This window comes from Hordeum vulgare, chromosome 3H, assembly GCF_904849725.1.
Source record: "Hordeum vulgare subsp. vulgare chromosome 3H, MorexV3_pseudomolecules_assembly, whole genome shotgun sequence".
NCBI lineage: Eukaryota > Viridiplantae > Streptophyta > Magnoliopsida > Poales > Poaceae > Hordeum > Hordeum vulgare.
In genome coordinates this window covers 601,085,283-601,105,955 of record NC_058520.1, presented here as the reverse complement: position 1 = coordinate 601,105,955, position 20,673 = coordinate 601,085,283, and the positions used below count along the sequence as shown (strand labels likewise).

The 20,673-nt window shown below is 40.8% G+C and overlaps 1 protein-coding gene across 1 annotated transcript; it reads left to right on the top strand.

Annotated features, from left to right (window-relative positions):
• The first annotated feature begins 15,291 nt into the window (after nucleotides 1-15,291).
• On the top strand, nucleotides 15,292-19,185 carry LOC123440997 (cysteine-rich receptor-like protein kinase 10). Its single transcript, XM_045117531.1, has 7 exons — nucleotides 15,292-16,165; nucleotides 16,912-17,022; nucleotides 17,136-17,317; nucleotides 17,963-18,173; nucleotides 18,252-18,489; nucleotides 18,621-18,771; nucleotides 18,877-19,185. Exons 1-7 carry the CDS (start codon nucleotides 15,292-15,294, stop codon nucleotides 19,183-19,185), a joined length of 2,076 nt encoding a protein of 691 aa, XP_044973466.1.
• Nucleotides 19,186-20,673: the final 1,488 nt, after the last annotated feature.

The following is a 20,673-nucleotide window of genomic DNA, read 5'->3' as shown; positions in this document are numbered from 1 at the left end:
CCGCCTTCTTGTCCGCCGAAAAATGGCCTTTAGTCCCGGGTCGTGGCGCCACCCGGGACTAAAGACCCCCTTTAGTCCCGGTTGGAGCCACGCCCCGGGACTAAAGGCCCCTCCTTCCCGCCTTCTTGTCCGCCGAAAAAGGGTCTTTAGTCCCGGGTCGTGGCGCCACCGGGACTAAAGGGGTCTTTAGTCCCGGATCAAGCCCCGAACCGGGACTAAAGATCCACCTGTATAAGCGGGAGTTAGAAAATTTCGAACCCAAATCGTCCATTTTCTCTTCTTCTTCCTCTCGTTCTCCTTCCCCGCGCGGCAAGCGACGAACTCGACGACGCCGTCAGGCTGCCCGCCGTCCTGCTCGCCGCCGCCTGTCGTCCTCCTCGCCGTCGCCGTCGTCCTGCTCGCTGCCGCCGTCCTCCTCGCCGCGCGCCGCCCTCCTCGCCGCGCGCCGTCGACACCTTCGGTCGGTAAGCCCCACGCCCCCTCCTCCCCAACATTCCGGCCAGCACAAGCAAAGAAGAAAAAGGAGAAGAAAGGAAGAAAAAGGAGAAGAAAAGAAGAAAAATGAGAAGAAAGGAAGAAAAAGGAGAAGAAAGGAAGAAAAAGGAGAAGAAAAGAAGAAAAAGGAGAAGAAAGGAAGAAAAAAGAGAAGAAAAGAAGAAAAAGGAGAAGAAAGGAAGAAAAAGGAGAAGAAATGAAGAAAAAGGAGAAGAAAGGAAGAAAAAGGAGAAGAAAGGAAGAAAAAGGAGAAGAAAGGAAGAAAAAGGAGAATAAGAAGAGGAGGAGAAGAAAAGAAGAAAAAGGAGAATAAGAAGAGGAGGAGAGGAGAAGAAGAGGAAAAATAGAAGAAGAGGAGAGGAGAAGTAGAAGAAGAAGTAGAAGAAGAGGAGAAATAGAAGAAGAGAAAAAATTAGTTTAGGGTTACAAGAAGAAGTGTATATGCTATTGTATAGTGTATATGCTTAAGTGTTAATAGTGTTTCTTAGATTATTGCTTAATTTTGCTATTGTATATGCTTAAGTGTTAATAGTTTAATTTTTCTATTGTATATGCTTAAGTGTTAATAGTTTATTTTTAGCAGGAAAATTAATAGAACTAGTTTAATTTTGCTATTGTATATGCTTAAGTGTCCGGGACTGGGTTCCGCCAGGCTGGTATTTTAGAGTTTAGGTTCTAGCCAAGACCCGGGACTAAAGGTCCTCCTATATAAAACGAGCCTTCGAAGTTTCCAACCCCTCTTATATAGTTTGTTAGTTTATTAGATAATCAAATGTCCGTTTTTTGCAGAACTATGGATCCACATATCAGGAACCTCGAAGAGGAAGAACTTCTCGAGGATATAATCAAAGACGGCCCCGACGTTGAACCAGCCGAATCTCCGACGTCATATCTAAACGACTCCGGATATGGAATGGAGGTCGAGCGACACGAAGATGAAGCCGATGGGGCAGGAGATAGGTCCAATGACGGAGAAGGTGATGATAGCTCCACTGATGGAGAAGCCGGTGGAGAAGCCGGTGAAGAAATAATAAAGTCCGGCGAGGTATACATATGAAGTTCGACAATCACTTGTAATATGTGAAAAATATTGGAGATAGCTCTATATTGTATACATATACATTCATTTGATGAATGTTTCTCCCTCTTAGGCCTCCACATCGAGCAAATCTACGAAACGAGGCCCGACTAGAAAGTTGGATGCACGGACGCATTACACCTTTGAAGTGATAATGCCTACAGGCGAACCCAAGCTTCCTAAGAATGCTGCTGACACATTCAAGAAGCAATGCGGAGTTCTCGTTAGGGATCACGTCCCGATCAGCGTTCGGGAGTGGAACAAGCGCAAAGGGGCAGCCGATAGTGACTATGTCGCCGAAAGGTACAAAGATAATCTTTGGAATGATCTCATGTCACATTTCAACCTGCCAGAATGTGAGAATGAAGACGCCGCAGACAAACTGAGGGCCAAAGTCAAGCAGTGGACTCTAAATAAGATGGTCGAACTGTTCCGTAGCTGGAAGAAGAAGCTATGGAAAAACTATCTGGAGACAAAGAAAGTGCCAGTATTCGAGGGGTATCTAGCCAAGCAGGCGAATCACTGGAAGGAATTTCAAGAGTACAAGGAGTCAGAAGATGCCGAGGCATTATCAGAAAAGAACAAGATAAATGCCGACAAGAAGAAATATCACCACAAGCTGGGGCCAGGGGGCTATGAGACTGCCATCCCAAAGTGGGAAAAGAAAGAGCAAGATCTGATAGATAAATGCATCGTACCTGAACCACTCCGTGATGAGTGAGAATTGAGAGCAAGAAATTGGTTCCTTGCTCATGGTGGGTCGTACGACGAAAAAACAGGGGACCTCATCTGCAATGACAATCTTAGGATACCCAGGGAGAATTGGAAAAGGATAGTGAAAGAAATTAAGGAGGGACAAAGAAAGTTTACCGCAGATAGAGATAAAGATTTGCTCACACTGGTCCTCGGCAATGACGAACATGGAGGACGAACGCGAGGCTTCGGTCCATCTTACCCGTGGTGGCTTGGGTTTGCCAGAGACCAAGACACTTACAGAAGCCGAGAGAGAGCAAAGAAGCGGCAGCAGGATGAGGAGAATGACAAGTTCAACCAGTTGCTTGCCAGGATTAACGAGCAACAGAAGCTGATTGATGAGCTTAGAGGAGTACCGCGCCAGGAAGATCCTGCACTTGATATTACCGGCGCCCCATCTAAGCGGAAAAGCAGCGTGGCTGAATCTGAGGCCCCGCCCGACGATGAACGAAGAATAATACAGGGCGGTCCCGGCTACCCCGTGGGTGGAATCAAGGAGTCAACATCATGTGAACTCCATCAGAAATTCAAGAACATATCCATGAAGGTGGCCGTTGGACAAGCTTTACCTTCTGGCCCTGATGCACGCTGGCATGGCCGTGAGATTCCAGCTGGCTTTGCTAAAGTCGGGGTGGATGAAATCATAACGGGGTTTAGTGATATGGAGCTCGACATAGCTGGACCCGAAGATGAGAGGACACTCGGAGAAGTACTGGGTGGAGTCATCCTATGGGACAAGAACTACATCAAGCTTCCAGGCTCGGCCCCAAGGACAACACCGCCTCCGAGTCGTCGCAGGTCACCTACACCTCCATTACCTCCAAGCCCTCCACATGACGTCGGCCAGCACAACACGAGTCCATCTCGATCTCCGCCGCCGCCCGCTCCGGATACAAAGCCTGAGCCTGCAACGGATACAAAGTGGGAGCGTGCCACCAAGAACGCTCCGCCGCCGCCCGCTCCGGATACAAAGCCTGAACCTGCCACGGATACAAAGCGGGAGCGTGCCAGCAAGAACGCTCCGCCGCCGCCCGCTCTGGATACAAAGCCTTAGCCTGCCACAGATACAAAGCGGGAGCATGCCACCAAGAACGCTCCGCCGCCGCCCGCTCCGGATACAAAGCCTGAGCCTGCCACGGATACAAAGCGGGAGCATGCCACAAAGAACGCTCTGCCGCCGCCCGCTCCGGATACAAAGCCTGAGCCTGCCACGGATACAAAGCGGGAGTGTGCCACCAAGAACGCTTCGCCGCCGCCCGCTCCGGATACAAAGCCTGAGCCTGCCACGGATACAAAGCGGGAGTGTGCCACCAAGAACGCTCCGCCGACGATTCCTAAGCCACAGAGCACCCCAAAGCGCAAACGGTTGCCCCTCCCAAAGGTACGTCATGCTAATCTTCCTATCGGACCTTATGATCGTACCCCCTTCCATCACAGTATGACTTACACCATAAGCCTGATGACTATACACGCACATTGCAGAAGGAAGTGAAAAAGAGCAGATCACGTGCAAGCCCTCCACATGACGTCGGCCAGCACAACACGAGTCCATCTCGATCACCGCCGCCGGACTTGGGTCGTCCGTCTCTGCCGCCGCCCGCTCCGGATACTAAGCGGGAGCGTGCCACCAAGAACGCTCCGCCGACGATTCCTAAGCCACAGAGCACCCCAAAGCGCAAACTGTCGCCCCTCCCAAAGGTATGTCATGCTAATCTTCCTATCAGACCTTATGACTTACACCATAAGCCTGATGACTATACACGCACATTGCAGAAGGAAGTGAAAAAGAGCAGATCACGTGCAAGTGCAAGTGGGAGCAAATCAAGTTCAACTACAAGCAAGAAAAAATCAGACGTTCCTCAGCTTGGACAACAGGCCAAACAGTCGATCCCACCCCTCAAGGTGTTAACCTAGAATGTTCCCCCTTCGGAGCAGGGGCTAGCTTTAGAAAGTGCAAAGAAGTTGGCGGCTCCATGCGGTGTCTCGGTTGAAGAATTGCTGTCTTCCCAAGACAACAAGATACCCAAGGCTGTGGTAGCCCCTAAGCCACAGTTTGTCATGGGTGAGCCTTTGGTCAGCAAAGATGATCTCCCAACAAATATGCGTTACTTGCATCAATGGTACTTAAGTGAATCAAAGAATGGGAGAACGATGATCGTGCTGAGTGTCCCCAAGGAGTACTACGGCCGCCCTGAACAAATCCATATCGACTTTGATGAACTCTTCCAGATGTACAATGGCGACGCCCTCGACAAATCGCTTATGAGTTGCTATTGTCTGTAAGTTTTTCAATTCGTTGTCTACATATAACTTGTTTAGCTATTTCAATTCATTGTCTATATATAACTTGTACTCTATTATGCAGAATGAAGATTCTGTATTGTAAAAGTAAGTGCATCCTAAATATTGGGTTTATTGACCCAGATAAAATACATATAGGGACGCTAACTAATTATCCCAAGGAGATGGAGGAAAACCTTCTAAGGTTTCTAATAGATCAAAATTTCTGTGACCACATACTGTTTCCATACAACTTCAGGTGAGGGTCTTTACTCTGTTGTGTCCATTCACTTATAAGTGTAATTGATAAGTTACTGACACTTATATATATATACATGTGCAGCTTCCATTGGATTCTGTTGGACATTCAAATTGATAAGGGAAGAGTTGATGCCTTCGACCCATTATCGAGACCCTTGAAACAGTTCCAAAGCCTGCAGGACATGCTCCAAGGATAATTTTAATCGTTCTTGCGCTCTATCGGTCTCTTTCGATGATTTTCTGATATATCAATTAATGAAAAACTTAGCAAATCATTATCTTTGTCGGGCAGGGTTTGGAATCGGTTCAAGTGCGTGACTCCCGGTAACTTTCATGAGAAGCTGACCTTTAAAGCGGCTCAGGTAAATAGTAGTATGATATACTTCTATTAATTTTCAATACATTTATGATGCTAGATTATTATTTTGATTATATATATTCTATTCTCGTAAAGGGCGACCAGCAGCCACGGGGAACGCATCTATGCGGATACTATGTTTGCGAGACCATTCGCACGTTTACCTCTGAGCACAAGGATCACAGATTCGACGTAAGCAATGAACATTCACACCTCTATTTTTACCCGTCATTCTTTGTTATCATGATTGATATTCATATTCATCTCCTCTTCTTATATAGCACACGGCCACGACGACGAAGGTCCTACCAGAGCAACGCGCGATTGCTGTTGCACAGGAGCTTGCGACCTTTCTGAGGACGGAAGCTATAGATGATAAATGACGATTTAGTGTAGCTAGGGGCCATTACTGATGTCCGTCCATGTAATCGAATAGACGGGCTCTAGTTCCGATAATTCAGATCTCCATATAATTGTATATATATATATGCTCGCTTGTAAGATAAGTTAACCTTATATATATATATATGCATAATTATTTCTATTTTAAATTATATGAAAACTAATTCCCGAACACCAAACGAGGCATCACGTTAATCTTCCGAACACCTAAACCCTAAAACCCTAAAACCCAAAAATAATTTCATTCAAAAAAAAAGACAAAAAACAGCAAAATCTGAAAATCTTTAGTCCCGGTCCGTGTAACGAGCCGGGACTAAAGGGCCTGCCCCTGGGGCGCTACGAGGCGCCCACGTGGAGCACCTTTAGTCCCGGCGTGTAAGAGGTCCGGGACGAAAAGGTTAGGCCTTTAGTCCCGCTCCTTTAGTCCCGGTTGGTGAACCGGGACTAAAGTCCCTTACGGGCCGGGGCTATAGGCCCTTCCTCCACTAGTGATGGTACGGCGGCGGTCAGCAGATGTCAATTGGAGATTACGCGTCAACTCATCAATACAATCTTTAACCAGGTAGGCGAGAACCAATCTCTAACAAAGTTACGGTCCCAACGAAAAATAAATTAAGATTTAGGAATTAGGAACAGGGCTATAGGAGCCAAAGTTAATCAGGAGGCCAAGCCGTTGGCAGCCGGCAGGAGTAGAAAACACTAAAATTAGGGCCTGAATCTTGCAAGTATTGATGAATTGTTTAACTCCTGCCTGTATCAAATCAAGACGGGAAACACTTGAGGTAGATCCTACACATGATCTCACATGACTAGCGTAGTGAGAGGAACGAGTCTTTGATCTACCTGTTTTGGCGATGGTGAGAGAAAGATCATCAGAGTTCACACGAAGTTAACCGGAACTCCGAAAGCTCGTTGCCCCGCATGACGCCGTGTCTCCACGAGAACCCGCTGCTAGCTCTGGATGAATTGCGATCGCTTCTGTTCTGGCGTGGATGCTACATCTCGCCTGCCAATTCCTTCTGGGTGCGATCGATCCGGTTCTGTTTCTGATCGAGGCATCGCATCGATTAGCTGCATCACGCGGAGTCGCGTGGACGCGCAAGGCACTAGCGGCCCAGCGCCATGTACGGCCCAAAGCACAGCAGAAAATATACATAGGCCTATATAAAAATTTGGGGCCCCTAAAATTTATGGGCCCTGTGCGGGCCGCACACTCTCCACGCCTATGGACCCGGTCCTGTGTACTAGGATTTCAATTATTAAACTTCCTTTTTGCTATAATTATTATTTATAAGTACTAAATGGGTAATTATGGTTTGAATTATTAGGGTATACTAATCGTCAACATGTGCATCCGCACATGCTAGCCTATGTAAGATAGATATTAAGAGGAATATGATTTCTACTTTATTTATTGAAATATTAATTAGTTTTTGGGATTGTTTTGTAAATCTATACTCACAATATAAATTAAAGTAGAAGTTGGTACATCACTAAATGAATGATATATTCATGTTCCTTTGTGTACTTACTGACCGAGTCTCCTAGATCTCTAACTTATTCATTGCAACAATAAGTTGTTTTTTTTCACGTTGCATGAATATGATGGATTTATGGGGCTGGATATCTACACATATATGGACAGATGCATTGGAGGATTGAGCGGTCCGGCGGTCACTGTATGTGGACTGACCTGATTATGTCTGTGGACATATAGGGGGGCCGGATTATCTATGACTTCCTGTAAACGCTCTTACCATGCATGAATGAATCATATATGGACGTATGAAAATTTCAGAAACTATTGAAAATAATTCCAACAGAGAAAGCTTGCAGGATCAAGTTAGCAGTGCAGTAGTTGTAACCACAAGAGATTTTTTCGCGAATATGCATTTGAACGTATCTATACTTATAGTAATTAGGGACTCTCAAGGAATTCCCACGTTAATTAAAATTTATGAGCCGTTAATCTGGTGGGCCCGAATTATTACGGTACAGATCTACCCTTATATGATAAAAATAAAAAATTAATAGAAGCCAGATGTTCCACCGTTCTACCATTACAAGGTTTACATCTAACCTAGCCGCCGCCATCTATCCTCTATGAATATTCCATGCTTCTGTTCAACTATGACGCTCCAGCTTCCAAATCAATATTAAGGTTTACATCTAATCCATCCATGCCACTTATACTCTCTTTGATCGATTTTTGTTAGGCGCTTTGCCCATATACGTTTGTATTTCCCAGTAGAATCCATCAATCAGTTAATGCTAGCTAGCTAGCCCATTATAGGAAACGATCAACCAGCTTAGTCCTGTACATCTTATTTATCTCGGCCAAAAGCACTGGCGAGCGAGGAGATTGCAAAGTGCAGTCTGCATACGGCCGGGCGAAAAGAAATTGCCCACTTTAGCAAACTGCGTCGAAGTCAAATTCGGCCGGCCCGAGATGTTTGATGTAGGTCAGGTGGGATTGATCAATCAGCTAGCTAGCTATTGAACGAAGGTATCCATCAACCTGGTTAATATATGTGCGTGCTATTTCCCCGTTAAAAGCACCTGCCAGCAATTAGACTGTATGGTGCACCTCACGCAACGGAAGTTCAACAGCCTACATTGGTGATGTGCCAATGTCCAATACCAACTACGGTAACCTGGCTTCACTATATACGTGGCTACGTATGTCGCCAATGCTAATGATGACGGATCCATTCAGGGCCGCAATATGAAAGTGTGACTGCTGTTAAGGTCCATGGATGACTAGCAAGCTATATGCTCAACAAAAGGTAGCAGATTTGGTGACACAATCTACTTGAGGTAACGTATCCCCAACTCCGAATAATAGTTTGTGATTCCATATACCTATCATATTTTTAAATACGATGCATTTAGGTCGTCATATACTTTTCTATAAATGAATTCTTTCCTTTTGGACCGCTTGGTCTGGGCTCAAGAATTTGTTACGTTTAATGTTGGTTTCTAAATATTTGTTAATGAGTAAAGTTTTGTTTTACTAATGGGGATGACCCCTTAGGACACAAATCTTTAAATCATTGTTTTAATTTATTCTAAAACAGTATATTTTTTCTTTCAAGGACGACCGATACAAGTTGTAGACATAATTAATGTCGAATATTTGACATGCACCATTAGTAAATATCTTAGTTATTTTTTGAGATTATGACTTTCTTGGCACAGATCGAGATCAAGGTTGGAACATATATTTCTGAACACATGAGGTAATATTTACGCGACGGTAGTACAAAAGTAAATAATTCGTAAGATCATTACGATTATGTTTTTTCTCTACTACATATGTGTGTGGATCAGTTGCTTCATGAATTTAGTAGGGAATCCTTTAACATATTTGAAATTATTTGTCCATGGTTTTTCCACACAATATCAAAGAAAAAAAATAGTTGGTTTTTCTTTGAACTACGTCATGGCATACAAACCTTGCTTCCAGCCTTAGGTTATTATTGAATTTTAGTTGACAATGATTAAGATATTTTGATGTTTATTTATAAAAACATTTAGAAAACCAGATCAGAATAAGTTAGGTCAAGTAGGCCAAGAGCACTATCTTCTATATCGTTTCACGTGCATTTCATTAGATACTGCAACTTCTCATTAAACTTTTTGTTGCTCCTAAGTGTATTCTCTTCGAAAAACTCATCTGGTGACCTTTAGTGGATATAGTAACAACGTTGGCTAATATTAATGATAAATAAAGATGTTTTGTAACACAATTTTCTCCTTTTGCTTTTTGTACTAATTTGGTGTCTTGGGGTTGCTTAATACTCGAACTCATGGTGCATATCTATGTGAGCTACTAAGGTTGCTTCTGAAGTGCAGGTACCCTTTGTTTTACATGTATGTATTATTTTGACCTACTTATATGTAATGTATGCATAACATCAAATGCATATATAATTATGTATTAATCTTACTTATTGTATATAGCATCTATTCTATTTTATAATGTTGTTGATCTGAGCTCTTTGAAAAAAACCAAAATTAACGTATCTTAGTTGTTATACATGGTTCATGTTTGTCCTTTCTATATGATATTTGAACTATGTGATGTACATGCAAATAATCTCACTGATTGCTATATAATGGGTTTCCTATATAATTGTTTTTTTGGAACGAAACAAATACTCTATTCTTCCCATAATCATTTGGTCAAGTAATATTTTATGTATGTACTTTCAACCAACATCTCATTGGATTGAGAAATGGTTTTATTTTCCTTTTAGTTACTACTTTTTGCAATTATTTCCATTTAATATCACACTCCCTCTGTTCCTAAATATAAGTCTTTTTAAATATTTCACTAAAGACTTTATACGGATGTATATAGACATACTTTAGAGTGTAAATTCACTAATTTTGCTTCGTATGTAATCCATAGTGAAATCTCTCAAAAGACTTATATTTAGGAATGGAGGGAGATCATAATAAACAAAAGAAATTTGCATTTCATGACCAGATTTATTTTTGGATTCTAAGTTATTTTTTTAAATAGTAGCATTGTAACTATGCACGTGCAAATGCACGGGTCTACGACTAGTCTTTTTAGTTTTCATAGGGAAAAGTAAATTTCTTTAATATTTTTGCCTAGGAATTACACTCCCCCTCCCTTCCCACCACCACCACCGGATTAACCTGACACACCAGGATGATGCCCATGTAACGTTGCGATAAGCGGCAGGGACAACCTGGCGGCGAGGGCACGGTGCCATGCACCGTAGGCCATCAGGGAGGACGCTTGTAACTCCCTTCTTTCGTGTTTAGACAGGTCAACTCTGAAATCTCATCAAGTAAGGTAGATTGTAAGTGGATGACACAACTTTTGTGGATTCAAAACTGCCCGATGAAACATTTCTCACATATTCATTTCGCAAAGCAATAAGTGTAGTGCCATTCCTTTCACTGAATTTACATGGTAGATGTACAATAAGATGCATGCATGACCACCAATTTCCTCTCTCTTAGGCTCGTCATAGTGTACTAGTAACACGCATATGTTACTAGTACCTTCTTATATGGGTAGTGTTATAGTTGTAGTAACATAGACACCCTTGTTTATTATTTTCTTGACTCATTTTTTATTGGAAAGCGCTGTGTAATTGTGACATCTTATGTTACTTCCTCCATCTCAGTTTACAGGTGATGTGTGTAGTTCTAGTTGACAATTTAACTAGCTAAATAAGCATCATATGTGATAAAAAACAATGTTTAGAAACTACATCCGCTTAAAAATCCAATGATATACTTTTTATGACATATAATGCATATTTAGTTAGTCAAATCAATGACCTAGAACCATGCACATGTCTTGTAAACTGAGACAGAGGGAGTTCTCTATTTGTCTTTCTCCTCTTCAATTGTTTGCCACATAATCTATTTTTCTTATATGGTGTATGTTACTATCTTTTTTTTTGAAAAGGATGATGGCCCCCGGCCTCTGCATCTGAAATATGTATGCAACCACTTTATTAATTATTTATAAAGACCTTAGAAAGTAATATTCCCTCCCTTCCTAAATATAAAACCTTTTAGAGATTGCACTATGGACTATATACAGATGTATATAAACATATTTTAGAGTGTAGAATCACTCATTTTGCTATGTATGTAGTCCATAGTACAATCTCTAAAAGGTCTTATATTTAGGAACGGAGTGAGTACATCAATATGTTTGAAGCCATCATCTTGGCAACATATTTCGTTACTCCTATGCAATGATGAATGTGTGCAGAAAGTATGAGCCGAATATCCAGACCTGTTACCTAAGCTAACCATCTAAATCTGGAGCCCTAACCAAGCCACATACTAGGTTTGGGGCACAAACCGGACCGACACACTCATAGGTCATCGCCGCCGTCTTCCATCAATCCATCTTCAAACCTGATACTTATGCATCGACCTTGCAAGGCCTGCTGTCGACGCCAGCATGGCTCCAGACAACACCTCCTCCCTACGGACGTGCATCATCACACATCCGTCGTTGAGGCCCTGCCGTGCCATGCCGCCAAGACTCCACGTTGTTGATGCGTCACATGGAACGCCGCTCCATCGTAGATGTCGTCCACTGGTCTCTCGAGCCTATGCATACCTCAATAATGACGCCCTCAAGAGGGATACGACACAAGAGCGCCGCCGTCATCCGATCGGCGGATCTAGGGTTTCCCGCGGAGGTGGCGGATAGGAGCCCAGATATATGACTTCCATTATGACTAGTCTAATCTTTTTAAATTAAATGTGACGTGGGACTCAAAGTACTTTAACTCAATTAAATTTACACGAGCCTAATAATAATGACAATCTTTTTTTTTTTAGATGAACCCTTTAGACAAAAAAGAGGAAGTATGAAGTTAGACGTGTGTATTTGGTAACCTGGTCGGCCTCCTGAATTGAGACTTTGAGAGAAGCAGGGTCAGTCAACAAAGTCAGCTGTGTACTATTATTAGTGCATGTCTCCTTCAAGCTAGGCCTCCGACCAACAAATCCCAAGACAGTATGAATGTATTTCGAAAATTAGGAGTTAGTACTAGTCAACTGATCCAGCTGGAAGGAGCTAACGCAACGTGTACTGTTGGGTATTGCCTCCGACCATACACTCCGTTTTCGTGGAAATTATCATACTACCTCGTCACCATCACAGCCGGTTGCAATCACCCCCCGTGACCGCGTGCCACGAAGTCGTCGGTGGGTTGCAGTGGGAACATTCGCTTCCGCTGATTTCAACACATGTTATCGTGGACGGATTATCCAAGGGTCGCCGTGGTGGCATCTGATAACCGGTTTGCAGCACATGATGGTGATGGCCGTAGCATCCGGGATTCATCATGGTAGCATTTGGATTCATCATGGTAGCATTCTAGAGCCTGTGTGGTAGCATCCGGTGACCATGGTTCCAATACGTGCTGGGTGTGGACGTAGCACGCGGTTGCAGCTTACCGTCGATCGCGGTTGAAGCACCTTTGCAGCATCGTCGCTTCCGGTTGCAGCTCATGAGATTGTTGGTTCCAGTACCTGTGGTGTCGGGTCCCAACACCTCGCACCCTATCGCAGAACCACCCCGTATGTCCATCGCAGCTCCAGGGCCGAATCCCATTAACTGTGTGATCCATCCCTCCTCTCTCTCTCCCTTCGTTTTTTCAATGTTTTTCGGTTTTTATGTGTTTTTGCTTTTGTTTTCTGTTTCTCTTTGTTAGTTGGTTTTGTTTTAATTTTTTGGATGGGATGTTGGGTGAGTGTAATGTATACACATAAATAATTTGCGAAAATATAATTTAAGAGTGTGTGTAAGTTTTGTAAAAGAACTCGTTATATTTTAATTGGGTAATAATGATGCTACTAATTCTTTGTTACTTAATTTAATTAATTACCTTATTTTTGTTTCTTTTTAAAGGGTAATAAAAATGACACTAATTTATTCTTCTTTATAAAAACTTAATATTTCGACTTTTTTTAGTTTTTGAAATATTCTTTCTTCCTAAAGGGTAACACCAATGTCAATCATTATTCTTCTCTAGAAAACCTCATTATTTTGATTCTATCCTAGTTTTATTTCATTTATCTTTTTTCCCAAAGAGTAATACCTTAACCACTAATTTATTCTTTCTTGAAAACTTTGGTATTTCATTTTTCTATTTTTATTTTATTTCCTTTATTATTTTATGATAATACCAATACCGCAAATTTATTTTTTCTTAGGAACTTTCCTTTTTGTGAAAATTACAATAATATATTCTTGTTCCTGCATATTGTAAAATGCGCAACTTTTGTGCAAATTGTATGTAAAGCATTCCTTTATTTGATTTATTATTTTCAATTCCTTTCTTCTTCACGGGAAACCAATGACACTAATTCATTGTTTCTTAGAAAACTTAACTATTTTCTTTTTGTTGAAGTTTTTATTTCATATATTCATTCTTTAAGGGTAGTACTAATTCATCTAATTCATTCTTAATTAGGAAACTATTTCTTCTGTGAAATATCACTATTTTTGCTTATTCTACTATATTATAAGAAAGAGCAATTTTTATGCAAACCGCGTGCAAATTTTGTAGGTATTGTTTATTTACATTTCTTTCTTCTTAAACGGTAATACCGATACCACTAATTCATTATTTTGATTCGGAGGAGTTGAGACACCATGGATCAAATACCAATGCGAGTAGTTCATTCTTTCTTTTGAAAATTTTTTATTTACCAAAAAAACACTATTATGTGTTTATTATTGCATATTATAACAAAGTGCTATTTGTGTGCAAAAAAATTCATCATTTTGTTTCAGTTTTTATTCCATTGCCTTTCCTATTTATTGGTACTTCTGCTTCATTTTTTATTTCTGTTTTCTTTTTCTTTGGGTTTTCTTTTTCTTTTTTCTTTCCTTTATTGGTTTTTTTTGTGGTTTTTATGGCTGAGTGTAATTATATACAAACTAATACTATAGATTATGTGCCAAAATTTCATGATTTTGATTATTTTTGCATACTACGATAAAGTGCAATTTTGGTGCAAAATTGTCTGCAAGTTTTTTCTTTACTTCTCTTTCTTCTTAAAAGAAATACGTTATTTCGGTTACATTATGTGTAAATCATAGAATGCCAAAAATGTATTATTATATGTTTATTCTTGGTATATTTCAAAACATGCAATTTCAATTCAATTTGTGTGCAAGTTTTCTTTTTCATTATCTTTCTTCTCAAAGGGTTTCATTCTTTCTTAGAAAACTTCATTATTTTGATTTTGCTTTAGGTTTTTCTTGAAAGGGTAATAACGATGCCACAAGTGTTTTACTGTATTTGTTCACTCATTCTAGCCTGTACGGAGTCCCTATTGAAATATTCAAATTGTCTTATATTTATGTAAGCCTTATACTCCCTCCGTTCCTAAATACTCCCTACGTTCCTAAATATAAGTCTTTTAAGAGTTTCTACTAAAAAACTATATACGGATGTCTATAGACATACATTAGAGTGTAGATTCATTCATTTTGCTCCGTATGTAGTCCCCTAGTGGAATATCTAAAAAGACTTATATTTATGAACGGAGGGAGTATAAGACCTTTTAGAGATTTTACTATAAACTACATATGGATGTATATAGACATATTATAGAGTATAGATTCACTCATTTTGCTCCGTATGTAGTCTGTAGTGAAATCTTTACAAGGTCTTATATTTAAGAACGGAGGAAGTATTTATGTATGGAGGCAGTTCACAAGTGTACGTGCGTGCATTAACGGGCTGTACGCATGCACCTGCAACTTAAAAATTCAATTTTACTAGAGCATGGAAAAGGTAAAGAGAAAAAAAGAGCGAGAGCATTACATAATAAAGAAACTTGTTTGAGTCAGTCGACTGACACAAATCTTGTTTTCAGTCAGTTGACCTGTAGCCAGTCCTCTTATTATTAGAACATAAAAATCGTGTGCGTACACACACCAGTTTCTTGTGAATTTCTCTCCATGTAGCATTGTGGTACAAACTTCAAATGTGAAATCGTTAGTCTCGCTCGGCGGCGAGATAAGTACAAACATACAAACAAATTTTCCCTGCATGTGATGTTGACGGGAAGTAACTCAATTGGTATTGTATTCTTTACCATAAATAAAAGCCCTCCTCTATTATCTTCTGGCCACGTGAACATGAGCATGGCTACCCTCCCCATCCTCCTCCTGCTCCTCGCGCCTCTGGCCGCTGCACAGACTTTGGGGCAAATCTGCGGCAACGGCGGCAACTACACATCTAATAGCGCCTACCAAGCCAACCTCAGGCTCCTCTCTTCTACCCTCCCCAAAAAGGCCGCGTCCGACACCACCCTCTTCGCCACCGCCACCGCCGGCGATGCTCCAGACACCGTCCACACCCGCACGCTCTGCCGCGGCGACACGAGCGCGTCCGTCTGCGAGAGCTGCGTGGCTACGGCCTTCAAAGATGCGCAGCTGTTCTGCCCGTACAACAAGGACGCCACTCTGTACTACAATGCCTGCATGCTCAGGTTCTCCAGCCAGAATTTTCTCGCCAACGCCGACGATCACCTACTCATCCTCAAGAACACCCAAAACATCATGGTGGACGAGGACTCCTTCAGGCTCTTCTTGTTCACGCTTCTCAACAGCACAGCTCAATGGACCGTGAACAGCTTGAGGAGGTTCACGACCTCGACATTAGACTTAGACATCAGCCCGTCCACGACGCTATACTGTCTTGTGCAGTGCACACCCGACCTGACCGCCAACGAATGCGCCGCCTGTTTGCAGCCTTACTACCAGTATACGATTCACTACGTGGATAGTAAGCAAGGTGGTCGAATTCTGGGAACATGGTGTACCATGAGGTACGAGATCTATCCATTCTTCCAGGGAGAGCCCACGCACCGTATTACCAACTTGGCATCTGCAGTTCCGGCCTACAACACTACGCTAGGGTCCACGCCAGTTACCGTGTCCTCGCAGTCGCAGCAACCAGCTGCTCGGTCGCCATCCCCGGAGGCCCAAACGACCGTCCAACAACATCAAGGTATGTAAATTTCTCTTGCTTTCCTTTTTGTTTTAGTAAATTTATCTTCCTTTTTTTTGCGGGGATAAATTTATTTTCCGTTGAGGCACATATATACTTACTCCCACCGTTTCTAAATATAAGTCTTTTTGAGATTTTTATTACGAGATAACATATGGATGTATATAGACATACTTTAAAGTGTAGATTCATTCATTTTACTTCGTATGTAGTCGCCTAATGAAATCTATAAAAAAGACTTATATTTAAGAACGAAAGAAGTAGTTTCAGACATACAACCACAGCTTCAGTTAGATTGTAAGATTCCTGTAGGAAACACAATTATACTGTAAGATCTTATATTATACCAGAAAGAAGCTTTGAAATAAAAAATCATATTCTACATAGTGGTAATCTCCACTTACAAGGAAAATCGATACTTATACCTTCCCTCTATGATGATAATTAGCTTGTTAAGTTAAAATACGTTGTACTAGCACTTTTCGACTGGTAGACTTGAGCCAAGGAATAGATGAATAAAAACAACAATAAAAAGGGAAAATAGGTTAATTGATAAGGCGGAAAGCGGCTGAATCAGAACGGTTCAAATTAAAGGGCATGGTAAGTTTCCCTCTCAAATAGGGCCCACAAATATCGATGGGTGAAGCTGATTTGTCATTGTGTCTCTATGACTGTTTAAGTCCACGGTAATATTCCTTTTTATTTAAATATGTGAACTATACAAGAATTACTTTTTTTTTTCTTAGGACGCAGCTCACGCAAGAGGGCGATGTGGATTCTTGCTGTGGCGGCTCCACTATTTTCAATACTTTTTTGCTTTATCTGTTCCGCTGTATGGATGAGAACACGAAGAAAAGGTTTGTTGTGATAAAGATTCGTTCAATATCACAAAAAAAATGAAGATCCATTCAAGTCAGCCAGGATTGAGGCCCAACTTAATGCTGTATTTTTGTGTATTCTCTCAATTTAGGAAAGGTGAACTTAAACCATCAAGCTGCACCGAATAGACGGGAAGAAAATGCACTGGTTTGGAGATTGGAGGAGAGGAGTTCAGAGTTCACTCTCTTTGACTTTTCTGAGATGTTGCATGCTACACACAATTTTTCCAAACAGAATATACTTGGGCAAGGTGGTTTTGGCCCTGTCTACAAGGTAAATGTATTGTCCTTAAAAGATTCCGCTCAGTCACAAAATAAATCACTATTAGCTTAAATAAATTAAAGACTTGTCAGGCCACTAAACAATACATTCAGGTGAGCAAGCCTACAATATACATAATTTTAAAATTTAAGAAACATTGGTAAACCTTCTTATTATGTCCTATTTTGAAAGTGAACTAGAACTCAGAAGGCAATGGAAGTAACGCGTTGAAATGGAATATTAACAGCATGTCTTAGATATGTGATGTTTTGTATCCTAGAAGTTCTTTTCTCATGGATGGCGCGTCCTGTCATTTATAAAAAACCAAATAATTGAGATAAGACTTGCATGTCATTATATTATTATAAGAGAAGAACAGATGTACAAGAGTTTTCATTACAAAGAACCATACAGCAGCAGATCGCTAAGTCAAATTCTTATCTGATCAGGGGAACTACCAGCTGCTGCTGACTACTGCAATTAATCAAACACTATAGCATCCGTTCAAGCCAGATGTTACACATACATTGGACTGCTACTGTTGAAACAGGCACGATTAGAAGATGAAGCGAGAGACGCCACTAGGAACGACTAAAGCGAGTCATTTCCACTAGGAACGAGAGACCTCACCTCCAATTTTCTTTTGTACGCTTACAGGGACAACTACCAGATTTAACGGAAATTGCAGTTAAAAGGCTTGCTTCACATTCAGGACAGGGTTTCACAGAATTCAAGAATGAAGTTGAACTTATTGCAAAACTACAGCATAACAATCTGGTCAAACTCTTGGGATGCTGCATTCAGGGGGAGGAAAAAGTTTTGGTGTATGAGTATTTGCCAAATATGAGCTTGGACTTCTTTATATTTGGTACCTACAATGCTGTTTTTTTACGATATCCTGGATTTTGATTCGTCCATATTCTAATATGCACTTTCTAATGTGCAGATGAAAACAGAACAACTTCAGTTGATTGGAAAAAGAGGTGTGTGATAATCGAAGGGATAGCCCAAGGTCTTCTATATCTCCACAAACACTCCCGATTGCGCATCATACACAGAGATCTCAAGGCCAGCAACATTCTCTTGGATGGGGACATGAATCCTAAAATTTCCGATTTTGGCCTAGCAAAAATTTTCAGCTCCAATGATTCTCAGGGAAGCACAAAGAGGGTTGTGGGAACATAGTAAGCATGCCTTTCATAAAGACAAATTACAGCTTGGATATTAGATAGTGCATATGACACCATTTTTTAGTTGATGAGAACCTACTTTAAATTTTGGTATAACATTTTCTTGTGCTTCTAACTCATTTCAGTGGTTATATGTCTCCGGAGTATGCATCTGAAGGCATTTACTCGATCAAATCTGACGTCTTCAGCTTTGGTGTGTTACTTCTTGAGATTCTTAGTGGGAAAAGGAATTCTGGTTTCCACCAGTACGGAGACTTTCTTAACCTTCTTGGATATGTGAGCATTTTCTACACTCTCGCATACGAGTGTACTATTTTGTAGACTGAAGTAAGTTTTATCATTTGTATGTATATCAAAAAGATACATTATGATTTCATGCAGTCATGGCAACTTTGGGAAGGAGGCAGATGGCTTGAGCTTCTTGAAGTCTCGATTCTTAAGGAGATCCATACAACAGAAGCTAGGAGGTACATTAACATTGCACTGATGTGCGTACAAGAGAGTGCAGATGATCGACCCACCATGTCAGATGTTGTTGCAATGTTAAACAGTGAGAGTGTTATTCTCCCAGAGCCTAATCACCCAGCATACTTTAACTTAAGGGTATCTAAGGTACATGAATCAGCTAGTGTTGTTGCTCCATATAGTAATAATGATGTAACAATCACTGAGGAGACAAATGGCAGATAGTTATTTACTTTGCTTCACTTGTTATCATCTAAGTTCTACGCTAATTCATACCAAACTCAAGATGTTAACAAATTGATTATCCTATTCTCCAGATATTTTTACATTAATTCAAGCTTAAGTAAGTCTAACATAGGATGGCGAACTAAGTACATAAATCAACATTAATTTAATACTCCCTCCCTCCGTTCTAAAATAAGTGTCTCAAGCTTAGTACAACTTTGTACTAGAGTTAGTACAAAGTTAAGACATTTATTTTGAGACGAAGGAAGAATATGGTTTGGCATCTCGGTTGCGTAGTCGCTATCGCCGTGTGAGCGTGTTATTCTTTCATCGTCCATGCGGACTGTACGCCTGGGTGCCGACTAGCCCACTGACTATAACCGTGGGGGGTTACCTTTCTTTGGCCCCAGCAGTGTTAGGTAGTTCTCTCTTAAGGAGAGTGATGTTTTCTTTTTGATGGAAAGGAGAGTGATGTTTTGGCTCACAGCTGTAGATACACATATTATGAAATATATGTAAAAACAAATTTAAATATGTTAAAAAATCCAAACAATAATTTACATCCGGACATTCTATGTACGCACATACAATTTCGCAAAAAAGAGAATATTTTTTGTGGCATGTGTACAAAAAATGTCTTGTAAATAGTTATAATCAAGCATTGAAATATCCTTTTTACAAGCCACAAAAAATATCTCATATAGGTAAAAAGTACACGTGGCATGTGTACCGAAACTTTGCGCACGGACATATAATGTCCAAATGTACACGTGGTATTTTTCTCAACCTTTTAACTTCTGAAAATTTGTATTTAAACAACGTGTGCATGTACACCTATAAGCCAAAGTGAATTTCCATCTCATATGTTGATATACCTCATATGATAATGTGTTCTAGATGCCTTGGGAGGGCCATGATAGCTCCTCAAATACTTTCTCCGTCACTGTTTAGAAGGCACGTTTGGAAAATTACTGAGACCAAGGTAGTCATCGATTGGTTCTGAGATATAGCAGGTGTAGATGCTAATGCGCCTAATCAAGTGAGAAAATACTAGTATTAATGTGTGAGCAGCAAATTGGGAGGACGCATGCATGAGTAGTACTAGTACTAATTAATAAGAGTAATTGTTTTCGCGCCTTAAACCTTGTCTATTTTGGAAAAGCACACAAGTTTAATTGTGCCTTCTAAACCGTGACAGAGGGAGTATATGCAATCAATATAGCTTCATAATTACGTAATCATTGACAGTATTACTTACTTAGTCAATTGCCAGTTGGCCAGCAGTAGCTTTAATTTTTTGGGAACATCCATACCTTACCAATGGACACCACACAAAATTTCTTTTACCATGAATAGGTAAAAGGTAGCGATACATACCATGATAATTTATCGTGTATGTGCAACTGCAAATAACAAATATAAACTCGATGCTTTATTTATGGGTCTCGATATTTATCACACTTATGGCATATTGGATATTTACTGTGT